Consider the following 27988-nt stretch of genomic DNA (forward strand, 5'->3'; position numbering starts at 1 on the left):
ACGCTACTGTAGTAGCTACATTTTTTAGTAGTTTGTAGTGTAGCGCACTACTTTTCAAAAAAAGTAGAGTAGCGAGTAGTTCGCTACAAAAAAAAGTAGTTTGTAGCGATTTCTGGAAACCACTTTTGAATAAAGTAAAAAAAAAAAACACGCGTTTTCAAACGAATTTGACTGGTGCAATTATTACGCGAGTAAAACTTGCACCAATGAGATTCGTAACACTGAAAAATATGAGCTGACCTCTGATATATTATTTTGACGCCATACGTTGTATCTGTTTGACGCCATTAGTTTGTTTGGCATAGAAACTTTAACATTTTCCCAATATTCCCCTTGAGTAGAGCATGGCTTAGAAAGAAAAAAACGAATTTATTCCGTTTCATGCAAACTTTGCCCGTTAAGCAAAAAGCTTTCGGTATCAATGCCATTTGCACATGCAGTCGAACCTCAACTTACGCGAGGGATACATTTCTAACTTTAGATAAACAGCCCTCTTATGTGAAATTATGTTTCATCAACTTAATACTTAATATTTCGAAAAAAAAAAAAAAATGCGGAGCGGCGATTTGTACGTTAGCAATCTGATGTTTCGACTCTACGGTGCGGGGAATTTTGGCTTTCAGTGATGCCAAAGGGAAATTCCATTCACGAAACTAATATTTAGTACCCAAGAAAGAGGGTGATATAAACCCTGCGCTTCTGCTCCAAAAATTTTCGTATAGCGGGTGAGGAATTCGCGTCAGCTGCAAAATTCGTTTCTCGAGTAAAACTCGCTATATAGACATTTCGTGTTAGTCGAATTGCGTTGTAGCCCGAGTCCACTGTTGCTAAAAAATGCACATTGAAGTAAAGTAAGAATGGTTTTTAGTTATGTTACATGTTTCGGATAATTAGTAGAACCGTTTGGGGTATTTTTCATATTTCTTTTTTTTTTCTTTTTTACTGATTGGGTGTTCATTTATTAACATATTAAAAGTCAATTATTAAATGTTCTGAGTTTTTGAGATTATTCGGTAAAATTGAAAAATTCGTTATTTTATTTTGTCAGGGGCATTAGAAAAGAGATGTGTCCAGGTCCGGAACCGTAGCTTGAAGCTCAAAAGCAATTAATTCCTACGAAATATAATTTCTTCTAAAATTAGCTCATATAATGAAAATTAAAGTTCTTCTCTTTTGTTTAAAAGATGATGCTTTTCATCATCTAAATAAATTTTATGTATATGTATGTCTATGTAAAATTTAAATCAAATTATGACTAGATTTATCTCAATTTCAAGTAGCCGAGTTACACTTCTTGAATGAAATACTATTTACTGTCAGAAAAGGATTAAAAATTTGAAAGTTGAATTAATTCCACATTTAAGTCCTTTCTTGCAGGGAATATTTGCAAATGGTATACAATGTTTGAATTGACGAATCGTTTCAGTAAAGGAGAGAAAGAATAGATAATTTATAGCAATATTCCATGTTCAAATGAACCAATATATCAATCTCAACATTTTTTTTATTCAATCCGCGAACGGCGTGTATTATGTGTATGTTATTTATTTATTTTTTGAAAAGTAGCGAAGTAGCGACTACATTTCAAAAGTAGTTTGTAGTTGCTACATTTTGAAAAAAGTAGTTGTAGTTGTAGTTAACTACATTTGTGTTAAAGTAGTTGTAGTTGTAGTTCGCTACAAAAAAAATGTAGTTTTTCCAACCACTGACCTAAGCTAATACATTATTGACTCGGCATATAATATCATTTGCGCAGTTATGCTTATTCTACTGTGTCAACATCATACCTGCCAACCTCCGAGAAAAAAAATCCAAAATATTTTTTTATTTTTATCCACAAGATTTTAACGCAAAATAAAATCAAACAGGACCCCTATCCTCTTTACATTTAACAATATATTAGTTATGAATTTCATATCAATTGAAATTACTTTCGTTTAGTAAATATTACTTTTATTGCTTTCTTTAAAAGTTTGGAAATAACATTTGGTACTCATTTTAAAAACAAAACAAAGCACAAACAGCTCGAACTGAGAGAACGAGAAGATAATCGGCGCCGAAATTGTGCCCCTAGTTGCCAGGCGCGACGCTTGCTTTGATTGGATCCCGATGAAGTCATGCGCTGTATCACTCCGTAACGTCATAATCTTGCCTCACTTCTTCTCGTGCCATTCCCCTATGGCAACCTTTCCTTGGCTACTTGGCCTAAAACGTTCCACAAAAGAATCGTTAGCGCCAAAATTGGCGAGATACAATTTTTTTCCTACAAAACGTGAAAGATCCGGAAGATTTTGCTCATAACCGGAAAAACGGAAAAAGACATAAAAATCCGTAAAACTTCCGGGAAATCCCGAAGGCTTGGCAGGTATGCAACATTGACAATTTTTTTTTTTTTTTAATTTTGAACCATGTGTACTTCTATTGGCATAAAAAAAGACACTGAATGCAAAATTTTATAATGTGGGAATTTGAGCTTGATTTAACTTGAGGAACTTGCAAGAGGCTCTTTGGAATATTAATATTGTTTTTCAAAAGTATATAATTATTGTGATTATTAAAACTCAAATAAAAGTTTTTAAAAAAAATCACACACCTGACATCTACATGACTAAAATGGCAAGAAGCTGTATGACGAGTTGAAAAAGAGGTCATTGCAGGGATTTCTTCTGGAGCTGAAAAGAGAAACAACATTATTATAATTGCTTAAACTATATTCAGAAATAAAAGGCACACAATGTTTTCAAAAAAAAAAAAAAGGCAGCTTTCTAATTGCTTAACAATCATTAACGATTTCGCATATTGTTGCCTCAGAACAACAGTAAGATATCTAATCCCAGAAATAATACTAAGACATACTTGCCAACCTTCGAAGAAAAAAAAAACAGGAGATTCCACTAGAGATATATAGGTGATTCACTAATGACATATCTTCACAACAGAATGATTAAATTATGATTTTTAATAACATAAATACTAAATTGAAAGTGAAATGGGGATTTTTCGCAGATGTAAGCTAGTTGGTAACAGCAAGAAAAATATACTGAAAAGGAAAAACAAAATGATAGAGTGAATTTGCTTAAAGTTTCGCACATTTCCTAGTCTCTACCAAAAAAAATAGCTACAAAAACTTAATTACTAAAATCCGAAGAAAAAATAAATAAATATATAATGAAAATAAAATATAAAATAAGCAGGTATAGGGTAGCACATGTTAAAATAACTTAGAACTTTCAAAACAGTTAAAATATTTTCAAGATGCGAAAGGATTGAAATCTGCTGCAATTTTCGGCAAAGCACATGCTTCGTTTAACATGCAATGTGGAAAATTTCCAAAAAAATTTTTTTTAGTAAATGAGTTATTGGAAAAATTCCTATTCCCTGACATTGGTAGAATAGAAAAGGGCGTCATTTACCGAGAGGAAAGTGAAACTTTTTGATGATTGACTGGAAAAACTGCAAAAACGGGAGAAAATCATAAAAAACGGGAAATCGGGAGATGGAAGCAAAAAACGGGAGTCTCCCGTTAAAAACAGTAGAGTTAGCAAGTATGCTAAGATGTCTTACTATTGCTCTCAGGTGACAATATGTGAATAAAACTCGTTCATGAAGTGTCCCTCCCCCAAAACCCATAGGTAACCAGCACCATAAATGATTGAAAAAATTATTGAAGCACTGCTGTAAGAAAATAATTGCAGAAGCTTGTTTTGGGGAGTTACAAGGAACGCCTTTTTTGTAACAAAAAAAAAAAGGAATAGTAGTATCAAAAGTTAGAGCATTAACCAAATACAAAAAGCAATTCAAAATTTTTATTTTGAAAAATGGTTTGAACGTATCGGAACTGGGCGACTCCAAAACCTGTTGACTGCACAACGTTCATCAGCATAAATATAGCAATATTTTCTTGTATTACAATGTTCGTGAGCATTCAGTCATCACATCTATTGATGCGTCTCACTGTTTAAATTATTTATCACGAGTACTGCATTTCAGCAAAAAAAAAATAATAATTACTTTAAGTACAGTTTCGATCAAAATATATACCACATTGATCAAAAGTCTTCTTCTAGCAGGAATAAATTATGTTTTCTTACAAAAAGCTCTTTAAAATGACATAAAATGACTCAAGATTTAAAAAAAAAATCACTCACTTGTATATCCAGCAGTGACTTGCGTAGCAGTAGCTTTGACACATAGCGTGGCGGCTGATTTCTCGACGCAAATATCATCCAAGAGCATCTCATTCAAATGAAAAGTGATTTTGAATGGTTTGTACTGTTGTTTCTGGTCCTTTACAGAGTATCCAAACTTCAAGCCTTGGTAGAGCCTAGAAACCCATCGAGACGGAACATTTATATATCAGTGGACGTATAAAAAAAAATGAATAACCAAATAAATAGACTGAACGAATCTGTCATTGATAGTTAAGACAAGAAAGACATACCTCAAGCGGCAGAAAAACGTGTTAACGAAAAGATGAGCATCTTCTAAAAGAAAACAAAGTTTGTAAAATTCTAGGAGAGAGAAATCGATCATACACAGTTCTTGATCACAGAGCACACAAAGAAGCAGATATTTATAAGCCAAGGGCTTAACTAGAAATTTTAACAGGGTTGGTCTTTTTACTTCCTTTCACAAAAAAGGGAGTATTGTATTCGCAAAAAAAAATTTCACTCAAAAATTGACCTTAATTTCCATTTTATTCACACCCGAATGAATGTTGAGTTTTTTTTTTTTTTTTTTTTGGACTCAACAACACGTGGATAAGTGTCTAAGAACGTATAGATAAGCGAAATATCCATTTTGACGATTCCTGAGTTAATTACAGCGAGTTTTCTCATAATGTTTGTATGTACGTATGTATGTCGAATAACTCAAGAATGGTATGCCCTAGAAAGTTGAAATTTCGTACATAGACTTCTAGTGGGGTCTAGTTGTGCACCTCCTCTTTTGGTTGCATTTGGGTGTTACTAAAGAGGTCTTTTGCCCCTTTTGGGGGGAAATCATTGTTAATTTCGATGTAAACTCAAGTGGTGTTATAATTTCGCGGACAATTGGCGATATATCCGCAGTCTTTTTGTCGCCAAGTTCTGACGCCAACTTGGCGACTAATTTGGCGATTTTTTTTTGTTTCCATTTGGCCACTGTTGGTGATATTTAGAGAGTAAACTACTGAATCACATTAAAATTTCCAGTAAAGTGGAAATGACATTAAAATTGGCAGTGGCGTAGCTAGACCCGACTTTCGGGGGGGGGGGGGTTACTTCTTTTACATATATATATATATATATATATATATATATATAAATATATATTATTAATGTATATATATATATATATATATATATATATATATATATATATATATATATATATTATTAATGTATATATATTATATATATATATATATATATTTTATATATATATATATGTATGTATAATCGCTTGGAATTTTTTCCTTTTCTTCCTTTTTTTTCTTTCTCTTCTCTCTTCTTTTTCTCTTTTTTTTGAGACTAACTTTTCGGGGGGGGGGGGGGGGTTTGTCCCCAAACCCCCCCCTTAGCTACGCCCCTGAAAATTGGGGTAAAAGGAAGTCATGTCATGTACACATCAGCTCGTTTTTTTCTTTGTTCCCCTCTCCCTTTTTGAAAACAGAAAATAATATTTGCCTGACCAACATGTTTACTCCCAATGCCTTAATTTTGCATTTTCATGGAACTTGGATTGTTTTTTAACGACTTGGTACATTTATTTGGATGAATATTTTACACTTTAATGGAGCTTTCAATGATTTATTCAGTTAGTGGGCAAGGGCGCCCATTTGCAAAACTGTAATGGGGAGGGGGGGGGGCTCAGATTTTTTCCCAATGATTTAGCAGGATATTTTTCTCGTGGAAACCGATTTCAGGGCAGATTAGAGTCAATAAAAATTTACATTTTTAAAAACTTATTCATTAATGTCTGAAGAAGAAATGTTTTTAGATTTAGGCAAAGAAAAAAGTAAAGAAGTTAAAATTTCTAAGGGGGGGGGGGGCTCAAGCCCCCACTTGCCCCCCTATATGGGCGTCCATGTTAGTGGGTAATTTTGATGACACTTTTCATGTTACTCGATGACTTATTTTTTATTTGATGGATGATTTTCCTTTTTGATGTCTTAATTGCTTTCAATGGCAGATTTTTTTTTTCTTTTTCATTTTAATAGAAAATTTGGTCTTGTTGATTATAAAAGTTTATGTATAAAATAATGTACGGTGTGTTATGAAACAGCTTCCATGCAACTTTGACCAAACATAGCAGAATATAAATAAAATGAAAAATAATAGCCAAGATTTAGAATGCCCTAAGTGCCAATTCCGAAAAGTACCTGAAAATTTGGAAAAAGGAATTCTTTCAACTTTCAAAACATAAAGTTTACCAACATTATAATTATTGATTTTCATGCAGTTTATATATGAATCGAATATTTTGCTGTTTGATTCAAATGTTTAAAATTTAAGATACATTTAAATAAATATCTATCATCCTTACACACATTCCACTAAATTCAAAAGATTTGTAGAGAAACATTCAAGTAAACCAAGAATGTTGCACATTTAAAAACAATTTGGAAACATTAAAATCAAAATCTTTAAGTTAGAATTTGAATTTAAACCAAATTTAACTCCCAATTATCGGCGGTCGGATTATCTGCGGGTATATATTTTTTTAAAGTTATGATTGTGATGTTGTTTAATTTTAGATTTGACATGTATATTTTTTACATTCAATGTCAGTAGATGTAATGTAGCAATGTTTTTAGTTATAATTTGAATGAATGTGCGAGTGTCATTAATATTTTTAATCTATTGCATACACTAAGTACAGTAGACATCCATTTTATATGGGTTTATTTCACGCGGTTCCGATTATACACGGTTTAAAATTTGACACCTTTATTTTATTTTATGCGGATGAGTTTCGGTTTTACGCGGATGCGGCAATGCAAACAGATAAAATTTTCCCCTCTTTCAAAAGCTAAGCTCCTAAAGACTGCAGATTAAGCGTAATCAACTGCATTTCGGCATTTTGACGTGCTAATAATCGAGCTTGGGCCATTGGAGTCATTTTTAGGATTGGTTCCAGAGCTCTTTCCAGAAGTAAAGTTATTAAACTCACACAGTTCAGAACTCACTGGAAGAAGAGCTTTTAGAAGTGACAAAGGAGGCCAAAACCAACGAGGATACCAATGTCGGTGACACACAACCAAAAACGTTCACTGAAATTTTTGTGCCATTCATAGACAATAGAAATGATCTTTGTGATTTGTTACAGGGGTGATTGTGAGTTCAGCAAAAGATACCTGAAAGTTTCAAAGCGAGACGGGGGGGGGGGGGGGAATCTTTGACCCTTATTACTTAAGTGCACCTTTGCCATAGTATTAAATAGCTCTGAGTCAAAATATTGTGTGTACATGTGATTAAATTTTTAATGGGTTACAAAGTTACTTTTGAGCTGGTGTTATACAAATTATCTTGACATATATTTGTCCATCTTAAGAGATAGGTGTCCATCTTAAGGCTCTTGCAGGTATATTTGATGAGTATTATATAATTTTAAAAAATTGCGGAGGTAGGGAGGTAAAAGCATAACAAAAAAAAAACATAATTCCGGTATTTTCGGACATAAAAATACCGGAAATACGTCTGAAAATACCGGAAATTCGGTAAAATACAGGAACACAATCACCTCTGTTTGTTAGTGAAGGAAGATTCTATCATAGAAATGACACAAGTGGTCATGGATGCGTTAATGCTCTGCAAAGAATTACAGAGAAAAATTCTTAGTGACTGCCAAAAGACTATCATAGCCAGCTCCTCTTTATAAACAGGACAAGAAATTAATTTATGTTTTCTTCATACATGTTGAGCATAAATGTCGATATAAACACATTAAACTAATTATACAATTAGTCATCACTAGATTGAAGAATTTTGCTATTACAGAATCAAATCCCTATTTCAACAATAGTATTAGGTCTCAATTTATGCGGTTTCAATTTACGTGGCATTTCCGTGGAAAATAAATCCCACGTAAAACGAGGATCTACTGTATGGTTTTTAAATATTATTCGGATTATCCGCGGTTTTCGCTTATCCCCGGTTACAGTGCTGCCCTATTCCGTGGATAATCGGGAGTTTTACTGTACTCATACAGAATCAAAGCAAAGAAATATTATTACCTCTCTTCACTTGCATGAAACATGCATTAAGTCCTTGGGTTAGGTAGTTCGCAAATGTAATATGATCCTTGTGGTAGATGAAATTCATAACACATTGGCCAATCCACATATCCTTTAAAAAACAAAAACAAACAATTTACCATGATGAATGCATGTTTATGGAATTGCGGATAAAACTTCAAAAGAGTTTTTATGTAAAAAATTTAATATGTAATATTTTTAAGAAAATCCTTGTGGGTATGCAAACTGAAAGAAAAAATATAGTAACAAATAAAAATTGTGTAAAAAAATATTTGAACCTCTTATGCCATAAATGCACAAAATTTCGTATGAACAAAGTTCCTTGGAGCACTAAAATATGCATACGCAATTAATTCGTTAATTTTTGTGCAGGACAATGCTGTTCTTCCAGCTATTTGTTAGTTTAATCTTCAAGTTCAGTTTCTAACTTCATCAATAGACAATAGAAATATTTTAAACTTACTTTTCTCCAGGGTTTGTGATTTTTTTTTAATTTAAAAAAAAAATCAAATAAGTTGGATTTTTTAAATTTTAAATCGGATTTTTTTTTCTTAAATCAGATTTTTTTTAATGTTCAAAAATTTGTAGATATCGATTACTTTACATGTATAAACATAATATATTTCATACAATAGATGAATCCATTCAACTTGCTTTTAAAATTAAGATAAGTTCTCTAACTATTCAATAAATTTTTAATATTTATAAATACGTTATAATGCTTAGATAAGATGCTTTTTTTTTTTTGCTTAGTTCCATTATTATGTACTTTTTAGTGTAAAATAATATGTTGAACAATTACTTTTCTTAACTATAGCAGTCATGGTGAATAAGAAAAAATGCAAATATTTATTTTGTTCTACACAGTAATCTGAGTAAAAGCAATATTGCAAGAGGGAAAATCTGTTACACACACAGAAAGAGGGATCTATGTAATTATGCCTGTTAAAGTTAAGATAGTATAATGCACTGTAGTTAAATTTAGAGCAATACATTCTAAAAATGCAAAATTAATTTATAAAAAGAAAGTAAACTGATTTTAATTAATGATTTTGTTAAAAAAATCACTTAATTCAAATCAATTGATTTAAATCAATGGTTTTTTTTTTAAATCACTTGATTTAAATCATGATTTTAATTGTGATTTAAATCAAGCCGATTTAAATCAACGAACCTAGCTTTTCTCTCTTGGGAACGTAATTGTAAAATATTTTATTTTCTGTAGTTTGTATTGAGGAAGTTCTTTTAATCTGATCACAAAATTTTTTTTTATAGGCATACATATCATTTATTTGTACGTCAAATGAGTAAATACTTTTCCTAACCTTGGCTATACAGCGGTTTTGGATACATTACGCAATATAAAGAGCGGTTACTGTATGTGTATAAACCTGGGGAATAACTCATTAACAGCAAGGACATCAACAGTTTAAGTATTTAATTCACTTTAAATATATTTTAAGCTTACCTTCGGATAGCCCAAATACAGAGAGATTGCTTTGGACGTGTATAAACACGATCCATCACGCAGGGAGACAACAAAAATAAATCCATCCTAAAGGAAGTTGAAAAGAAAATTAGTTTCAGGACTAATAAATTCTCATGTTTTACTGCAGTTTCATAGGTTGCATTTAAAGATATGGGTTGAATGGAATTTTTTTAAATCATGCAAAATTATAATCATTTTTGATTTTCGGAAAACAAGTTCACATGTGAGTAACAATTCTATCCATCAATTTCAAAAAGTTGGTCATTTTTATGAACTGTTAAAGCACCAAGCCTGCATTCTAACAGCAGAATTTTGAAACTGCGACGTTTTAAGATAAAATGTGTGCATAAATATCAAAACAAATCAACAAAACCATTAATGAATGAAGACATTAAACTATGCACTGAAATTACTTTCAGAATTGTAACAATGTAGTATTTCAGATAGCATATTTGTCTTCTAATGAAAATGGAAATATGGTTCCCCTTTACACTGGAGTAGGCAGCAGTTCCTAAGTGCTACAACTTATTTCAAAATATATCCAACATTAAAATCAGGACAATATTGTTTTAAATCTCTGTTAAGAATAAGGATAATATTCTCTAAAAATACTTATTATAAAGAGAACAAAAAATATGAAAAATCCTCATTGGAATTAGGTAAGAAAGAAATTAGAAGTTATAGTAGGAAATAGTTAAAAAAACAACAAGTTGAAATAAAAGCCTTAAAACCTAAAACATGTTGCAGCCCCCCCCCCCCCTAAATTTACACATTTGGTAGCCCCATGAATAGTATTGCTATACCTCTCTTGATTTTTGAACAAGCATATCTTTTCTAATATGATTAGAGCAAACATTTTTTGTTCCTATTCTAGCTCAAAGTATTATTACTGAGAATTCTTCTGCCAGGAAAAATGCAACAAATAATACTGATGTACAATATGTACATACTTCTCTCAGAGTATCTGTCTCATTTTTCAGTTGTTTCAAGGACAAACTCGTCACCAATCCTTTCTTGTCTTTATCCCATATAGCTTCAGAATCTATAAGGGAATATCAAAATAAGTCACTGATAAAAAATTAAGAATAATTCAATACAAATACTCTAAGGTACGAAGAATGTATATAAAGTTTTGTAAAAGATAAACAGTCACTGCGAGAATTAGATGTTAAAACTTAGAGGTCACCACTAGTCACCATGACAAGAAAACTTCAACAAACTAATAAAGCATTTCCCAAAAACCCGACTTTGTCTGGAGATAAAACTCTGAATAATTTTTACCCATTACTGTGAAAGACTGCAATTAGAGAAAATATTTCTTCAATTTTGAATCAAAATTATTGGCAAAATATCAACACAGAATTTGGATTGCAGATTCCTTGGGCAAGTGTTGAGCAAAACTTGCAACTCAAGCATTGAGCAAACAAAGCATTTTCTTCAGAATTTATAACTATTCTCCTTTTTTTATTCCAATATCAAGCAAAAGAAACTGATTTAGTAAGTGCAAAACATGATTCACAGATTTTATGACTGAGACTGAACAACCCACATAATAAAAATGAGTATTTCACAAGAATCTATTGTAAATTTTATCAGTCAAGACACCCAGACAGTAAACTAGACATGACACATTCTATACTTTTCTGATCTGCTCATAAAAGTTTTCTACTCTTTTCAGAGGAGCAAAAACATTTACTAGAAACCCTGACATAAATCTTCTAAAAGGTGACCTAATGTTTCAATGCAGTATTGTGTTAGTTAAAAAGTAGATAAAAAGCACTCTATTTACCCATTCCTTTGTCGTTTTTTCAACAGCTAAAGTCAGTTTGATGAAACTGATAAATGACCAGTTGTCTATCTTTTTTCACAACAACATATCCTTATGACATATCATCTAATAAAAGAACAGTCCCCCTCTGCAGTCCTGTTAATAGTGGTCCTCACAGAAATACAGTTCTCTCATTAGAGCAGGATAAATTCAAGATAATATTTTCTACGGACCTATCACAATTAACAGTAAAATTGAACAACGATTGAATATGACCTACAATAGTCAAGTACCAAAATTCTTCTTCTCTTAGAATGGAAGAGCTACTTTTGCCGATGGCTAATGATTATCATCAACAACATCAATAGCAATGACAAATTATGATACCAGCTATCTTAATTTGACAGCAAAAAAATTCCATTTTTACTCTCCTAACAATTCACTTCACTTACAATACATCCCTATAGTGTTTGAGATAACAGCATTATAGTTATATTATTATTTTATTAATTTTTAATGACTCGTTGACAAAAAGCTAGGTGTGGTCTAGGTTTTTGAATACATTTCTTTTTTTACATGCAAATAATTTAGAAATGAATGCAACATGCTTCTAAAAAGATAAAAATACAAATACTTAACTGTAAGAATTTGCCGAATAAAATTTCTAAAAAAATTTAAAATTCATAAATTTCAATGTTAAAAGAAATAAATAGCAATAAAAATAAGTAAATGTAACCAAAAGAAAACATAACATTAACTAAAGACATTTATAGAATTCAATAATAATAATACCAGGGGTCGATCCAGCGCCAAATTGGGGCCGCTTTGCGGCCCCTTCACAAAATTCCGCATGGCAAAAGCGGCCCCCATTCACAAAATTCCGCGTTGCAGAAGCGGCCCCATTCACAAAATTCCGCGTCGTAAAAGCAGCCCCTTCACAAAAATTTATAAAAAGGCAGCCTTTTCACAATATTTTCTAACCGCAAATGTGTACGCATCTACGCGGGAGCCTCTTCCACCTTCCCCCATCTTATCTTTTTGCTTGAGAGCGTCAGAGGGGGGACGGCAGAGGGACACTTGTGATTGGTAGCTTGTTTTCAGGAAAATCTTAAATTTTACTTTGATTACGCAATATATATTTAGTATTAATTTGTGTTGAGTTTCAAAATACAATTCTAAAATAACTTTACTTAAAATAAAATTATTTTACATGCTGTTTTTATATTTTTATTTGTTTTGAAGATCTTAATTTCCTTACATCAGCCATGGTAAACGAATTTTTCGCATTTTTTATGTTTACTGTACCTTGTTAAGAGGCAAACAAATAAAATTTCTTATATATTTATTAACATCATTAAATTGCAAAGTTTTAAACGAAATACCTACTCTGTAAGAACGTCAAAAGTCAAAAAATTAAACGCTGAATGCTGGTGCAGTATTATTTTGGGTTTTAATTACTTTTAAGTTTTTCAAACACATACATGGAATCTTTAATGAGTATTTCACTTCTGTGTTAAGAAATATGTGATATCTTTGAGTCTGTTCATACTGTATTTATTAGGAGTTATCATTACGTTCACCAGCATGTGCAATTTTCATTGCTCTTAAAGTATTTGAGAGGGGCAAACAAGAAATCTGTTGTGAGACTTTCACCTTAAGAAAGTGTGCCTTGCATATGTATATTTGTAAAAAGCAATAAATGTAATGTATGTGTCAAATTACGAATAAAATGTTAAGGGTCTCACTTCCCCCCCTCCCCCAGCGCATTTTCTCTTGACAGCTTTCAGGTATTCTTCAAGAACTTGCAATCACCCCTGAAACCTGTCTAGGGCTTTTCTATAACGATACGACAGCTAAAAATGCTTTAATATAATCTTTTCCAAGAAAAAAATCACAAGAAGGTCTTTTTTACAAAAATTAGGAAAATTCACAAAAATATTTTGCTTTTTCACAAAAATAACGAAATTTCACAAAAATATTTTGCCTTTTCACAAAATGGGGACCCAAAAAATAAAACCTGGATCGACCCCTGAATACAAAAGTGATGACAGGCAAATGTCTGAGCCCAACTGAGCCAATCCTCATCATTTTACCTAACCCCCAATGATGACCACAGGCCTTGTAAAATTTTATGCCACTGCAGGTATTGACTCTGCCAACAAACTATTCCAACCTGAGTCCTATTAAAGTAGTAATGTTTCCTGATTTCAAGTTAATCTTTTGCGGCATGGGAATTTTTTTTTTTTTTTTTTGGGGGGGGGGGGGGTGGGTGACCAGTTTTGAAATTTTTTCTTCGGCCAACTGACATGCAGACATGGCTGGGGGGAAAATGGTGGTCTTAAACAAAGAAATTGTATCTTAAAGGGTTATAATTAATGATTTGAATAGTTTAAAACAACGAACTGATTCTGCCTTACTTGCAAAAATGTGAAGTCCATTAATATCTTCTATTTTAACATTTAAAAAAAAAAAAAAAATAGAGCACTCCTCTGCTTGAGATACAATTATAAAGCTCTATACACAATAATAAAGCTCAAGATTAGCAGTCGCCAACAGCCGACTACTTAAAGGAAAATGTCTACCAAAAAATCAAGTCTTAGTCACTAAAAATGACGACCATGTGCTTCTTTATTTATGAAAATTCATATTGAATATCGTGCAACAACAACACATTCCAATCCTGAGAAGCTCAGTGCATCAGTCAACTCCACATTGGCAATGTAATTCGTAACAAACTCCGTTAAGGTTTTTTTTTTTTTTTTTGCACTAAATATATATATATACTAGCTGAATCGCCCGACTTTGCACGGTCCCACCTCGAAAATAAAAGTTATGTCAAGTGATATACGTTAAACAATAAGGCCTGAACAAAAAAAATAATAATAAAATAAAAAACAGTAAAATTATGCGACAGATTGCGGAAAAATAACCAAAAAGGAAACATTTTAAATTCTTCAATTCCAGGAAAAGCCTAAACTCAGAATTTTATTTGTTCATGTTCGAGAAAAAAATGGCAACAGTTTTTTTTTCTCAATTTTCTTCACGCTATAAATTTTAATGAAAGCATTGTTGCGGAAAATTGAGATGAAGCACTGGATAATAATTTGAATGGAGGAAAGCCTTTGAAAAATAGGGATTTTATGTCGAAATCTAAGCTTCATAATTAATAGTTTTTAATTGATATCATTGCTAATTTTTATCGGAGGATTATGTTTAATAGCCAAACATGAAGACGGGAAAATTACAAATCCAACCCTACCTGGTTCAATGGTCAGTTCACTGGTGCTCGGGAGAAGAAGCTTGGACATACATACATAGATACATATGCTCAGTTTTTATTTATATAAGATTTTGTAAATGGTGACCAAAAGTCAAATATGGCTACCATGTTTTACGAATCAGGTACATTAGCAACACAGCAGTAGTGTTTTTGAGGGACAAAAATATAAACAGTAAACTCTACATGAGGTCTTACCAAGCTGAATAACATTATAGACACAGTGAATCTATGAAAAAAACTCCATGTTCAGTGGAATAATGTAAAAAGCGCGATCTCCTAGCCAATGGGTGCCCATATACAAAATTTTAACGGAGAAGGGGGGGGGGGCCTCAAATATTTTTCTCCATGGTTTAGCAGGATATTATCCCCATGGAAACCGATTTCAGTACAGATTAGAGATATTAAAATTTGACATTTTTAATAACTTATTCATTGATGGCTGGAAAAGAAATGGTTTTCCATTTTTGCAAAGAAAATAGTACTAAAAGCAAGGAAGTTCTCCTTTCTAAGGGGGGAGGGGGCGTCCAAACTTGCTACCCTACATGGGGGCTCCCATGCTCCTAGCATGTTTTTTCTCTCCCACTTTTAGAGCAGACTTACATAAAATGTAAAATTGTCTGCAAACTCAAATAATTGCTTAGTGATAATGGTTAGAAATTATACCAGGCCCGTATCTACATACCCGCAGACCCTGCAAGTACCCAGGCTCTTAAAAGGCCCAACAGCCCAAAAAATTTGGGGGGGGGGGGGGGAATTGCAAAAAAAAAAAAAAAAACTAGCACTAAGACTTAGTTCAAATATACACTGCTGGCCTTTGGCAGAGGGGTCCAACAGATTTTGTTGCAGTGAGGCCCAAAATGTATAGATTCAGGCCTGAATTATACCTTAATTAAAGTTGTTAAAGTATTGTTCAAAGTTTAGAATGACATTTTTAGCGTACAAAAAAATAAATAAATAAATAAATAAATAAAGAATAATTGATAGTCTTTTCAAAAGGAAAAAAAATAATTTAAAACCTTACTTACCACTCAATGAGCGAATGCATGTCAGTACAGGCGATATGTCTGTGACGTTACTATCATCATCAAGGTTGATTAAAGATTTCATTATTTCGTTGGGTTTATTCTCATTTTTTTTAACCTTTTCTTCGTCTGATTTTTCCTGACTTCCAGAGGCGCTACAAAAGAAATAGATAATATGAGACTAAAAAATAACTAACAGAGTAAGCAAAATAAATGACACTAAAAAGACATAAAACGCTAAAAGTTTTTTAAAATAATTTGCATGACAATGCACCCAACTAGAGGATTTCCGTAAGATTCGTACTTGAATTTTTGAAACGATGAGAAATTATAACACATCATTTTCAAAAAAACTTTCTCCACACCCTTGGAATTCCTTCTTCAGTGTTTGTCTCAACACTCAAGTTTGATGTCTAAGTTACAAATACATTTACAGTATTTGGGAATCTCGCCAAACATTTTATATTCTGATTCAAAAAATTGCATGCGAAGATTTTGAAATATTGTACGTTAGATATGTATTTTACAAATACAAATTTTTTCAAGACGTACAAACTGCGTAGTCTGACAGTACACAAACTTCATTGTGGTAAACGTAGTTAAAATTGCTTTGGTCAACTGAAGATGCGACCTTGCATTTATTTTACTGATAATTCGTCAACAATGTTCCCATTGGACTGAAATTTTCATACACCACATATAAAAAACAGCATAAAAAACTGCAGACAAAAAAAAAAACACAGGTTTGAATGTTAAAATAAAAATGCTAATGCAAAACATCACTTACATTGAGGACAAGAAATGGAAAGTGACCTAAATACCAAAAAAGAATCGAATATATTTTTTTTTTTATTTTTTTTAATGGACAAATATCCTTAAGTCAAGCTAAACAAATTGGAGAACTTTCAAGATGCGAATTCCAGTAGAAATAGTTTAAAAGATTGTCGAAATCGCAATGGTTGTATGCACCAGGTATATGTTTTTCATTTTCAGATTCTCCTGAGTTTTTTTTATTTTGTTAGCCTGTTCTCTATTTCTAGTTCTTAACTACCGACAGCAATAGTTACGTTACATAATATTAAAATTGTTATAATGCTCATAAAACGAAAAAAAAAAAACTCATTAGGTACTCCGCTTACAAGCTGATAAGAACCGACAACAAATTGATTCAAGCAATTAGATCAAAACAAACAGAAATCATAAACTAGAATAACTTTAACAGACACTTTATGAGCTTCATTTGACGCAAAATAAACTAAAAATTCAACTGTTTACCTTTTATTTGAAGTTCAAAAACAGATTTCGCCCGGATTTCACAACAGGGCGATTCTAGCTTCTAGGAACGATTGCGTAAAAATTATTATTTTTTTAATTAGCACGTCATGGGCCCGTGCGTAATTGTTTCAACTTGGAGGAGTATGGAGAATCAATCCGATCTGTTTGCACAAAAAATGCTAGAAAAAAAAAACACTTTTTTCTAAGTCCAATAAAAACTTTTTTTCCTACGCAAAATCACTTTGTTTGCAGGAAGTAGGGATAAACAGCTTTCAGTAACAGTTACGTGACAAGATCGGCAATGTGATTGGGTTGCCAAATTTGGCGAGAAATCTTTCTATTTGTAATGAAACGGCGAAAAATATCGATGGGAAATTGTTTTCGTTTTCGCACGGATTGAAATCAATATCGAACTAGGGACCGCTTGCTGTTTTGTTTTGCATTCGATTCTTCGGAAAATACTTATCTAATAGGAAGGAGTTTTTTTTATGAGAGTTTATCTTTACTTTCTATCCATCCCCTCCCCAACTTTATTTGAAAGATAAGGTGCAAAAAAATTCATCTCAATTCCCGAAGCTCTTAAAGAACTAAACGAGCCTACTATGCCTTTTATCGGCATCGAGATTCTTCCGTGAGCTAATATGATATATCAATTATCTAAGGCTGCAAATGATTTCAAATACATTTTTTTAACACTTAAAAAAGTTTTCGGAAAACAAAATTCGTCACTTTTTTGTTTTAAAGCAAAAGAAATAAAAGAAAATTTTAAGTAATAAAAAATTATGTAATTTAGAAAAATTTTAACTATAAATCTTTGAATTTTCTCCAATTCCTTTCATTCCAGTTCCTTTCAACAAGGGAGGAGGCAGGTTAGAATTTTCCAAAACCTTCCTCCTGCCTAATGTGCCCCCTTCTAGCAACAAATGCTTCTGTTTTTGAACTTTTCCCCTCCCTTGCCCCTTGGAAAATTGTTAACAGTAAACAAAACCCTCCCGTCCCCTCTTAATCAAAATAATGTGCATAAAACTGTCAAAAACTGTTATTTTTAAAATAAAAACATACAGTAGAAAATAAAATCACAATAGATTCATTAGAAAAAATTAAAACCCAAGCACATATTTCTTAACACTTAATCATTAAAACGTTAGAGAAACAACTGAAAGATTATGGAATTGAAATTTACAACTTCAATTATAGCAAACGGAAATGGATTTAAGAGTTTATAATAAAAATAGTTCAATTCTGAAATTTATCCCCAATATTTTTCAAATTTTATTTAATCTATCAAATGTTACATATCATATTTTTTATTGTGAATCCATCACACTGAGCTATTGATGCCAAAATTGAATCAGCACCTGTACTCTGAGGTCTACCTCTGAACTAATTTTTGTCAGAATCCACCCGTTACTTCCTGAGATATAGCAGTCACGCTTGACCTCACTCCCCCCCCCCCTTTGAGAAATTGGCGCCAAAAATTGATGGGCATCAATTAACATATGGGTATCAAAATTCGTTCGATTTCATGCAATAGTTTTTGCAACAGAGCGGCCACACAAAAACACACACACACACACATTTTGCAAAAATGGTCAAAATGGATTCAGCACACTTCGAAACATACAAATCCGTGTAAATTCGAAAATTTTCACGAATCCAATACTTTCTTCAATGAATTGTTTCTAAAACTGTATGAACTTCATGTTTTCAAGCAACATTTATTATTTATTTTCTTTTGGTGTTAGGGGGTGATTTTTGTTCGTGTCTAACTATTCGCTCAAAAGGTTTTAAAAATATTTCCTCTAATATTTCTGCACACTTTTTTTTTGGAAGTTTCTAATCAGAAAGGGAATAATAACTATTCTTACTAGCCGAAGTTGCCCGCCTAGTCTAGTGATCAGAGGAGTCTGGCTGCGGTGGAGAGGTCTCGGGTTCGAATGCCCGTGCTCGGGCATGGACGTACTTTCTCTTTCCTGTCCTTGTCCTTTCTTTGTGTGAATGTGTTGTTATGCTGCGAATGGTTGCCTACCCTATAAACGGGTCCTCATGGCATGCGTGTACTGTGGAAGTCGGACTTCACACCAAATTACGGTACAGTTGGAAAAGGGAAGCAGCGCACCCCAAATTGTCAGCCTAGCTGGCACACGACAAGAACTAGCCCAAATTACTAGATTTTCAATAGAAGCTATTTAAAGGCGATACGGGGGTTTCATTTTTTTAAAAGTAATTTTCAATGAATGTCCTTGAAATTTTGACTATAGTTACAGGTTGCTAATACCAACTCAAATATAAAATTTCATTCAATTATTTTAAAAAAAAATTTTAAATAAATTTAGATTTTCTAACGTTTTTGTCTTATTACTCCTTCCGAATGAAATTTCATCAAACTTATAAAATACTAGCTAAATATGGTACGTAAAACAACCGAAAATAGAATGTTGGAATTACTTTTGCAAAATTTTGTGGTAAAGATAAATAATGGAAAAAAAGCCAAAAACTGGACGTTTTCGGTAAAAGAGGTTCATATTTCAATAAAATATAGCAAATATACTCCACAAAACTAATCAAACAAAATCTTTCACAGCAAAATGTTAACAAACCACTTAAGGGGTCTAAGGACCTTTAACCTACAAAATTTTCGATTTTCTGGAAAAAATATATGTTATGCATAACTTAATTCTGAACAATTTGGTACCTTATTTATTATCATACGCTAAAAACTTTTCAAGTTATCGTAAAAATGCGTAAACTTTCCCCGTAGAGATTTATGTTATCAGCAGGTGTTTAAGCCTCTTTTTCTCAGGCGCCGGTTTCTTCGGTTTTCTCGTTTTGCGCGCATGATATCTCAGAAAGTTTCTTACATATTTCCGTAAAACTTTTCATGCATGTTTGTCTGGTATATTTTTATGATCTGAACCTAAATTTCAACTAAAAATTAAAGTTAATATTTAAAAAAAATGTATTTTTACCCCAAATTTTGGAAATTTTCGATATTAACTTGTAAAATTAAACCAAAAATTAATAAATAATTTTAAAAAATTAGGTTCAGGTCATAAATATAAACCAGATAAACATACATTAAAATTTTTACGGAAATATATAAGAAACTTTTTGAGATATCTTGCGCGCAAAATGAGAAAACCGAAGAATCCGGCACCTGAGAAAAAGAGGCTTAAACAACTGCTATTAACATAAATCTCTATGGGGAAAGTTTACGAATTTTTACGATAACTTGAAAAGTTTTTGGCGTATGGTAATAAATAAAGTATCAAATTGTTCAGAATTAAACTATGCATAACATATATTTTTTCCAGAAAATCGAAAATTTTGAAGGTTAAAGGTCCTTAGACCCCTTAAATACTTGGCATAAAATTTTCAGCAGATTTAAATAATAATTCGTTTGCAAGGAGCAGTTTGAATGTTGTTATGTCAAAAATTAGGTTTTGAGAAAATCAACATTTTCTGTGTTACTGCTGCAAATTTCGTTACTGAATAAACAATTTAGTTTTTAATAAAAATTCCCCATAAATAAGTCCTTGTGATTCATTTGAAATGGTATTGGCATTAAAAATTAAAATATTATATGCATTTTTTACTCATGCATTTTCTATGCATTTTTATATGCATTTTTTAGTAAAAAAAAAAGGGCATGGCTCCCACAAAAAGCGTCATAACTTCGCCAGTTTTCCACCGATTCAACTTTTTTTTTTAACTGTTCAGCTAAAGATCTTAGCTGAACAGTTTCTAGTTTTTAGAAATATAATGAATGAAAAACTGTTTGTTTGACCAATTTCTACTCTTTAAAAGCCCCTTATCGCCTTAATGAGCAAACACCATCGAAGAGTATTTCCGTTTAAATATCTAACATTATAAAAGTAATTTAAATATGGCCAAAACGCTCACATTTAAAAGTACAAATTAAAATACATATTTAAAACTTTAAAAAAAAAAAAAAATCACGCTTATTTTGAAAGTGTACTGTAAAGTGAAATATAACTTTGAAGAGTGTCCTATACTGTAATAAGTAGGGGAATGTGGGGCAAAGTAAAATGGTTAAGATGACTGAGTTTTTTCAAAATGAAAAAAAAAAATGAAATTTGTTTTGAAAATTACAGTACATAAAGAAAGAACGTTGTATTTTATAATAAAACTTGTGTTGACTGAAACAGTATTTTTTATTTTTAGCAGTAAATTCGAGTCTTCAAAATAAAGTGAAAATTTTTCACTTTTTTTTCATGGGGCAAAGTGAAAAATAAAATTTTTTTCTAATGAAATATTTTCTATTCGATTATAAAACATATTTTTGATCAAAAGAATCAGCAAATAAAAGGTTAAATGAACAATTGAAAAGATAATGAAACAGAAAACGAATAATCAAATGAATAAATTAATTAATATGTACAGAAAAATAAATGAGAGGGTAAAAGCATGAATGAATAAAAGAAAATAAGTGAAGGAATTAATTAATAAGTGATTTACTAAATGAAGATGAATGCAAATTTATAAATTAATAAATGAAAACGTAAGTGATTTATATAAATGTTTGAGTGCGAGTAAATGAAATAAACTATTTTACTTTGCCCCATCCACTTTGCACCTTATGAACTTGACTAATTGTACAACTTACTTAAAATACAATTAAGATTAATATTAACTAAATTAATGCTGCATTGAACATTAGGAGGTCTGAATAAATATTTAAAATGTTAATAACAAAAACTTTATCATTTTATAGTAGTAAAAATAATTTTTGACTTACAACAAAATATTACAATATGAGTGTCAATTTTTTTAAATTGCCTGTATTACCAAATGCTTGACTGGAATAGACTACATTTGGCACTATATATGTAGTTAAAATAATACCAGATAGGTGGAGCTAAAAGCAGATTAAATATTTCACTTTTTCACCTTGCCCCGCTATTTCATTTTGCCCCATGCTCCCCTACTTTTTGTCTCAAAAAATTCTGAAGATGTGCGGTGTGACTTGTATACAACGTAAGATGTTTCGAAATCGGAAAAAAAAAAACAGTATGAAACTTTTTTTAAGGAAATGGTGATTATAGAAATGAGGCTGATATTCTGTTTTTACACCGAAAAATAAATGAAAGGACATCAAAATAGATACATATTATTTATAAAAAAAAAGTATGTTTTTTTTATATATATAAACGGGAAAAACATAGCACCTCGGGTTTTATTTTTAACCCGTTGCAAAAAATTATTATATCTATACACTTTAAAAAATAAATAAATAATAATTAAGCGTCCTCTTAATAAATAATTCTCGTCAAAATCGTCTGCATAGCTCTTTCTTTCTGGTATTAAAAAAAAACACTCAAACTTCCTTTTAATTCCTTCAGCCAATAATAAAATAAATTAATAAATTAAAACTTTAGAATGAAAATGAAAAAAAAAAAAAAAAAAAAAAACAAGTGAGCTCAACAATCATTATTTCACTGCCCTCAAGTAATATAGGACTGCTCTGCTTAGTTGATCTCCGATATTACCAATCTGTATCTATTTTTCAAGGAATAGAAAAGGGTAATTGCCGCGGATTTGGGTTGAAATACTTTTTCAAAATGACTACGAAAGTTTATCAACTAAATTCAGCTGCAATCACCCATCCTTATTACCCCTAAAAGAGGAAACAATGGCAATGTCGGAGGTCAACTCATCAGAGCAGCACTATATCTTTCCTAATTTCCAAATATGTACCTCGGAGCCAGAAGGCGTAAGCCTTCATTATGATCGTTTTACAGGAGAGAGCAAAAACGTTTTTCTGGTGCATGCAAATGATGGGGCGCGCGCTCTTTAAGTCCTGGTAAAAAATCGAAAAGGACTTGTTTAAAGAATTACGTTCACATGGCTCGGTGCAGAATACGCTTCTACATACAAATAAACGGAAAATCGCAATTTTTGGACTTAGGGGCCATTCATTAATTTCGTAAGAATGATTTTGGCAATTTTTGACCCCCCCTCCTCCCCCCATGTAAGGCTAGGTAGATTTTTCACCTCCCTCCCCCCCATTCGTACGTAAGATTCCGTTTCGTTTTTCAAAATAATAAAATAACGAATCTTACATCACCGGAATCGAAATTATACGCACTATTATTAAATTAAACCTTTTTGTGTAAAGAAATATTTACTAAAAAGATAGAATTTAGACTGAATGTTTTTTCGACATTTTTTTTTTTTTTTTTTTTTTTTGTATATGATGCTATATTAATTTAAAATAAAACATGCCATGCACAGTGCGACTCTTTTATTATATTTTACACTGATCATTCTTTGTAAAGCAAATAAAAAACAGCTTAATCTAATTTTACCTTCCAAACGCAAATGAAATATTATCCCTGTTAAACCACTTGACCGAGCGATTTCAAATGCAAAATGTCGACTTGGAAGATGTTACTTCAGAATGGGTTTGAACTCCCCCCCCCCCCCCCATAGTAAGGGTATGTAGAGATTTTTCCAACCCCACCTTCCCCTCGCGACCCTTACGTAATTAATGAATAGCCCCTTACGTCAGTCTGGCTCTGAAGTGCAGAAATTATCTCGGGACTTGAATGGCTTAAAACAATGACCTCTGTTTCTGCTTTCGTTTCAAAAACGCATAACATTAGCATTTTCTATTGTAAGAAAGTTAAACAACTAAAACATTTCTTCAGACTCCCCTCTGCTCGAGACTGTTTACCCATTACCATACAATGAAATCATGATTTGTCAACGGTAACTTTTTTTTTTTTTTTTTTAATTCTACGCGTTGAAACGAAGCTCACTAATATTATAAATATTATTTACAAAAGAGTTCAGTAGAATTCAGATTAAAATTTATCCCCCTCCCCCCGACATATAGAATATTTGTACATTACATATGTTTGTACTGCAACTTTCAGCAAAGTAGGGTATTTAGATTTTATATATTTCAGATTTATCATTTCACATAATTAATTACATGTTATGAAAGTATGTTGTAACAATGTAACAATGTGCTTTGAATTCTAATGTTTGCAATCTCTTCAAAAATGCATTTTATAACAAAAACTGGAATTTTTAAGCTATTTTTTGGGCTCCTTCGAAAAATTGAGGGGAAGATCAAGCTCCCTGAGCCTTTTGCAGGGCGTGCACATGGGGGGGGGGGCGAGAGAAGGGACACCTGTTGTCCTGGGCACGAGCCCGAAGGAGGGCACACTATTTTTAAAACTAGGCATGAAATATAGGGGTAAACAATATGGAGGGGACTTGGAAAAGTCATTGTGACGGGCCCCAAAATTGATCAGTCCATGAGTATAAAGACCAAGTGACTCATGTTAGCTACCAGATTTTTTCTTTTTCCAAAAATTTTTCTTGCTTTTTCCCTAATAGTAACAAATGTAGCTAATTTTCCGAATAAAAGGAATATCTTATGCAGTTCAGGTATTGACATAGGGCCAATAAGAGAATATGATGAAGATGTAAGTGGGGTGCATCGAACTTAAATTTTCAGGAGGGCAGAAATTCTCTACTTGCCAAATAGAGCTCCAAATTTTGCCGAATCGTCAGACAAAATTTGTCGAATAAGAAAATTTTGGAAGGTCACAGTGGCCTCCCGTGTCCTCCCACCTGAGTGGAACCCTTGGATATAGGGAAGAGTGAACTTTTTCTCAGACGAATCAGAAGTAGTATCTTCCAAATAGAACATTCCAAAATAGAAACAAATGTGTTTACCCAATAGTTGTAGGAAATCTTTTTTTTTTTTTTTTTGTTTCCTGTACTTGGTACCATTCTTTCTTTCCAAACATATTTAAATATCAATATAGAAAATGTGAATAAAAATAAAATGTATGCAAGAATATTATTTTTATGTCGCGAAATGATGTGTAATACGGTTTATTGTGATTTCTAAGGCTAGATGTAGATTGGCTAAGGAAGATTCAAACCACGAAGTTTGCAATGTACAACATAACACCCTGACATTGACATTAAAAACTAAATATGTATCCAAACATAATTAAATATCAATATAAACAATTGAATAAAAGTAAAATGTGTTGAAGAATATTCTTTCTAAGTCACGAAATGATGCTGAATGCGGTTTATTGTGATTTCTAAGGCTAGATGTAGATTGGCTAAGGATGACTCAAACCACGAAGTTTGCAATGCACAGCATACTACCTTGACATTGACGTCAAAAACTTTATAAGTATCCAAACACAGTTAAATATCAATGTAAAAAAAAATTGAATAAAAGTAAAACGTATGGGAGAATATTCTTTCCAAGTCATGAATAATGATGTTGACTGCTACTTATGGTGATTTCTAAGGCTAGATATAGATTGGCTGAGGAAGATTCAAACCATGAAGTTTGCAATGAACAACATACCACCCTGACATTGACATTAAAAACTAAATAAGTATCCAAACATAATTAAATATCAATATAAACAATTGAATAAAAGTAAAAAGTATTGAAGAATATTTTTTCTAATTCTAAGTCACGAAATGATGCTGAATGCGGTTTATAGGGATTTCTAAAGCTAAATAAAGGTTGGCAGAGGATGACTCAAACCACGAAGTTTGCAATGCACAGCATACTACCTTGACATTGACGTCAAAAACTTTATAAGTATCCAAACACAGTTAAATATCAATATAAAAAAAAATTGAATAAAAGTAAAACGTATGGGAGAATATTCTTTCCAAGTCATGAATAATGATGTTGACTGCTACTTATGGTGATTTCTAAGGCTAGATATAGATTGGCTGAGGAAGATTCAAACCATGAAGTTTGCAATGAACAACATACCACCCTGACATTGACATTAAAAACTAAATAAGTATCCAAACATAATTAAATATCAATATAAACAATTGAATAAAAGTAAAAAGTATTGAAGAATATTTTTTCTAATTCTAAGTCACGAAATGATGCTGAATGCGGTTTATAGGGATTTCTAAAGCTAAATAAAGGTTGGCAGAGGATGACTCAAACCACGAAGTTTGCAATGCACAGCATACTACCTTGACATTGACGTCAAAAACTTTATAAGTATCCAAACACAGTTAAATATCAATATAAAAAAAAATTGAATAAAAGTAAAACGTATGGGAGAATATTCTTTCCAAGTCATGAATAATGATGTTGACTGCTACTTATGGTGATTTCTAAGGCTAGATATAGATTGGCTGAGGAAGATTCAAACCATGAAGTTTGCAATGAACAACATACCACCCTGACATTGACATTAAAAACTAAATAAGTATCCAAACATAATTAAATATCAATATAAACAATTGAATAAAAGTAAAAAGTATTGAAGAATATTTTTTCTAATTCTAAGTCACGAAATGATGCTGAATGCGGTTTATAGGGATTTCTAAAGCTAAATAAAGGTTGGCAGAGGATGACTCAAACCACGAAGTTTGCAATGCACAGCATACTACCTTGACATTGACGTCAAAAACTTTATAAGTATCCAAACACAGTTAAATATCAATATAAAAAAAAATTGAATAAAAGTAAAACGTATGGGAGAATATTCTTTCCAAGTCATGAATAATGATGTTGACTGCTACTTATGGTGATTTCTAAGGCTAGATATAGATTGGCTGAGGAAGATTCAAACCATGAAGTTTGCAATGAACAACATACCACCCTGACATTGACATTAAACATTTTATTTAGGTAACATGGCGCAAAAAGTTCTAACAAATCATAATAAATTTAATTACATTAATAACACTTCATATTTTTCTAAACAATTTGAATGTTGAAAAATGCTGCGGTATTTATGTTTCGTTTATTATTCAACACAAGAAAATTAAAAACGCCGCCTGCTTTACCTCAATTTTTGGCTCTTTGATGACGATCCATTTTCCATCCCTGATATAATTTCTTAATCAGCATTACCGATATCAAAATCGACTTACCGATGTCCTTTCGGCTGTATACCAACAGAAGCTCGACACCGACTAATAAGCGGGTCCACCCCTCATTTTGCCACCATCTTCGACACAAAAACTGAATTAAATGGTCGGGTCCATTCTCCTATAAAAGGATACTTAGGAATGGATGGAGGTCGAACGTGAGGGAAAGGCAACGTGAACTCGGGTCACGTTGTCCAAAGCTCGAACTGGCTTGCAACCCAAGCAGCGATTGGGGGGCGAAAAAAGAAAATTCTCAGGCAAAAAAACAAGTATGGATGGGATAGATTACCTTTTTCATGCTCGTGGAAAATTTTTAACCAGTCAGCATCGGAGATAACGAATGATGGCAAAATTAGATCATAACTAGGATTGCACCACAATAAAGTAAGATAAAATTTATTTCCTGCTAGCCTTAATTAGGCTTGCCAGGCGTCCCGGTTCTCAGACAAAATCCCGGTGTCCGGGCCGGTTTACACGACGTCTCGGAAAAAGATAAATTTGATTACAAATAAACAAAAAGGCTTTAAAATAATTAACTGTGAAAGATAATTTAGGATAATTAATTACTATATCATTTGTAAATTTCAGTTGTAAAATTAATACCGGATTAGCTTGTGAGGATTTTTACAAGATCGAAACCAAGACTGTCTGAAAGAGCACTATAAAATGAAAATAAAAACTAAATAGCGTTCAATTTTTTATTCTTCATTCAAAGTATTTTTTCTAACTAAAATGAATTGTAAATATCCACATCTAATAAGTGAAATGTTCAAATTTTATCTGCTTATGTCATGTTTTATTACTATTGTTTTAAGTTCATAATTAGTAAACATTTATTCATAGGAATAAACTGCCCTACACTCCAAACATTTATCCACAGGTGTGTACCCTTTGGGATACTAACGACGTTGATAGGGGGGGGGGGCAGACATTCCCTTGTTCCGGTTGAACATCTCAGAAATCTGGCAACCTAGCCTTAATGCGAAAAACCAGGCCTATCAGTTAAAAC

General features: G+C 32.1%; 1 protein-coding gene across 1 annotated transcript in view; it reads right to left on the reverse strand.

Annotated features, from left to right (window-relative positions):
- LOC129226220 (period circadian protein-like) overlaps nt 1–27054 on the reverse strand; it is a 56212-nt gene extending 29158 nt beyond the window's left edge. The window contains exons 1-8 of the mRNA XM_054860819.1: nt 26983–27054; nt 15799–15950; nt 10676–10767; nt 9705–9791; nt 8216–8327; nt 4442–4484; nt 4149–4324; nt 2594–2672 (exon numbers count right to left, since the gene is read on the reverse strand). Of these exons, the coding sequence (XP_054716794.1) occupies nt 2594–2672; nt 4149–4324; nt 4442–4484; nt 8216–8327; nt 9705–9791; nt 10676–10767; nt 15799–15880 (671 nt within the window). The 5' untranslated portion in view covers nt 15881–15950; nt 26983–27054. The remainder of the gene's footprint in view (nt 1–2593; nt 2673–4148; nt 4325–4441; nt 4485–8215; nt 8328–9704; nt 9792–10675; nt 10768–15798; nt 15951–26982) is intronic.
- Nucleotides 27055–27988: the final 934 nt, after the last annotated feature.

Source organism: Uloborus diversus, chromosome 7 (assembly GCF_026930045.1).
Source record: "Uloborus diversus isolate 005 chromosome 7, Udiv.v.3.1, whole genome shotgun sequence".
NCBI lineage: Eukaryota > Metazoa > Arthropoda > Arachnida > Araneae > Uloboridae > Uloborus > Uloborus diversus.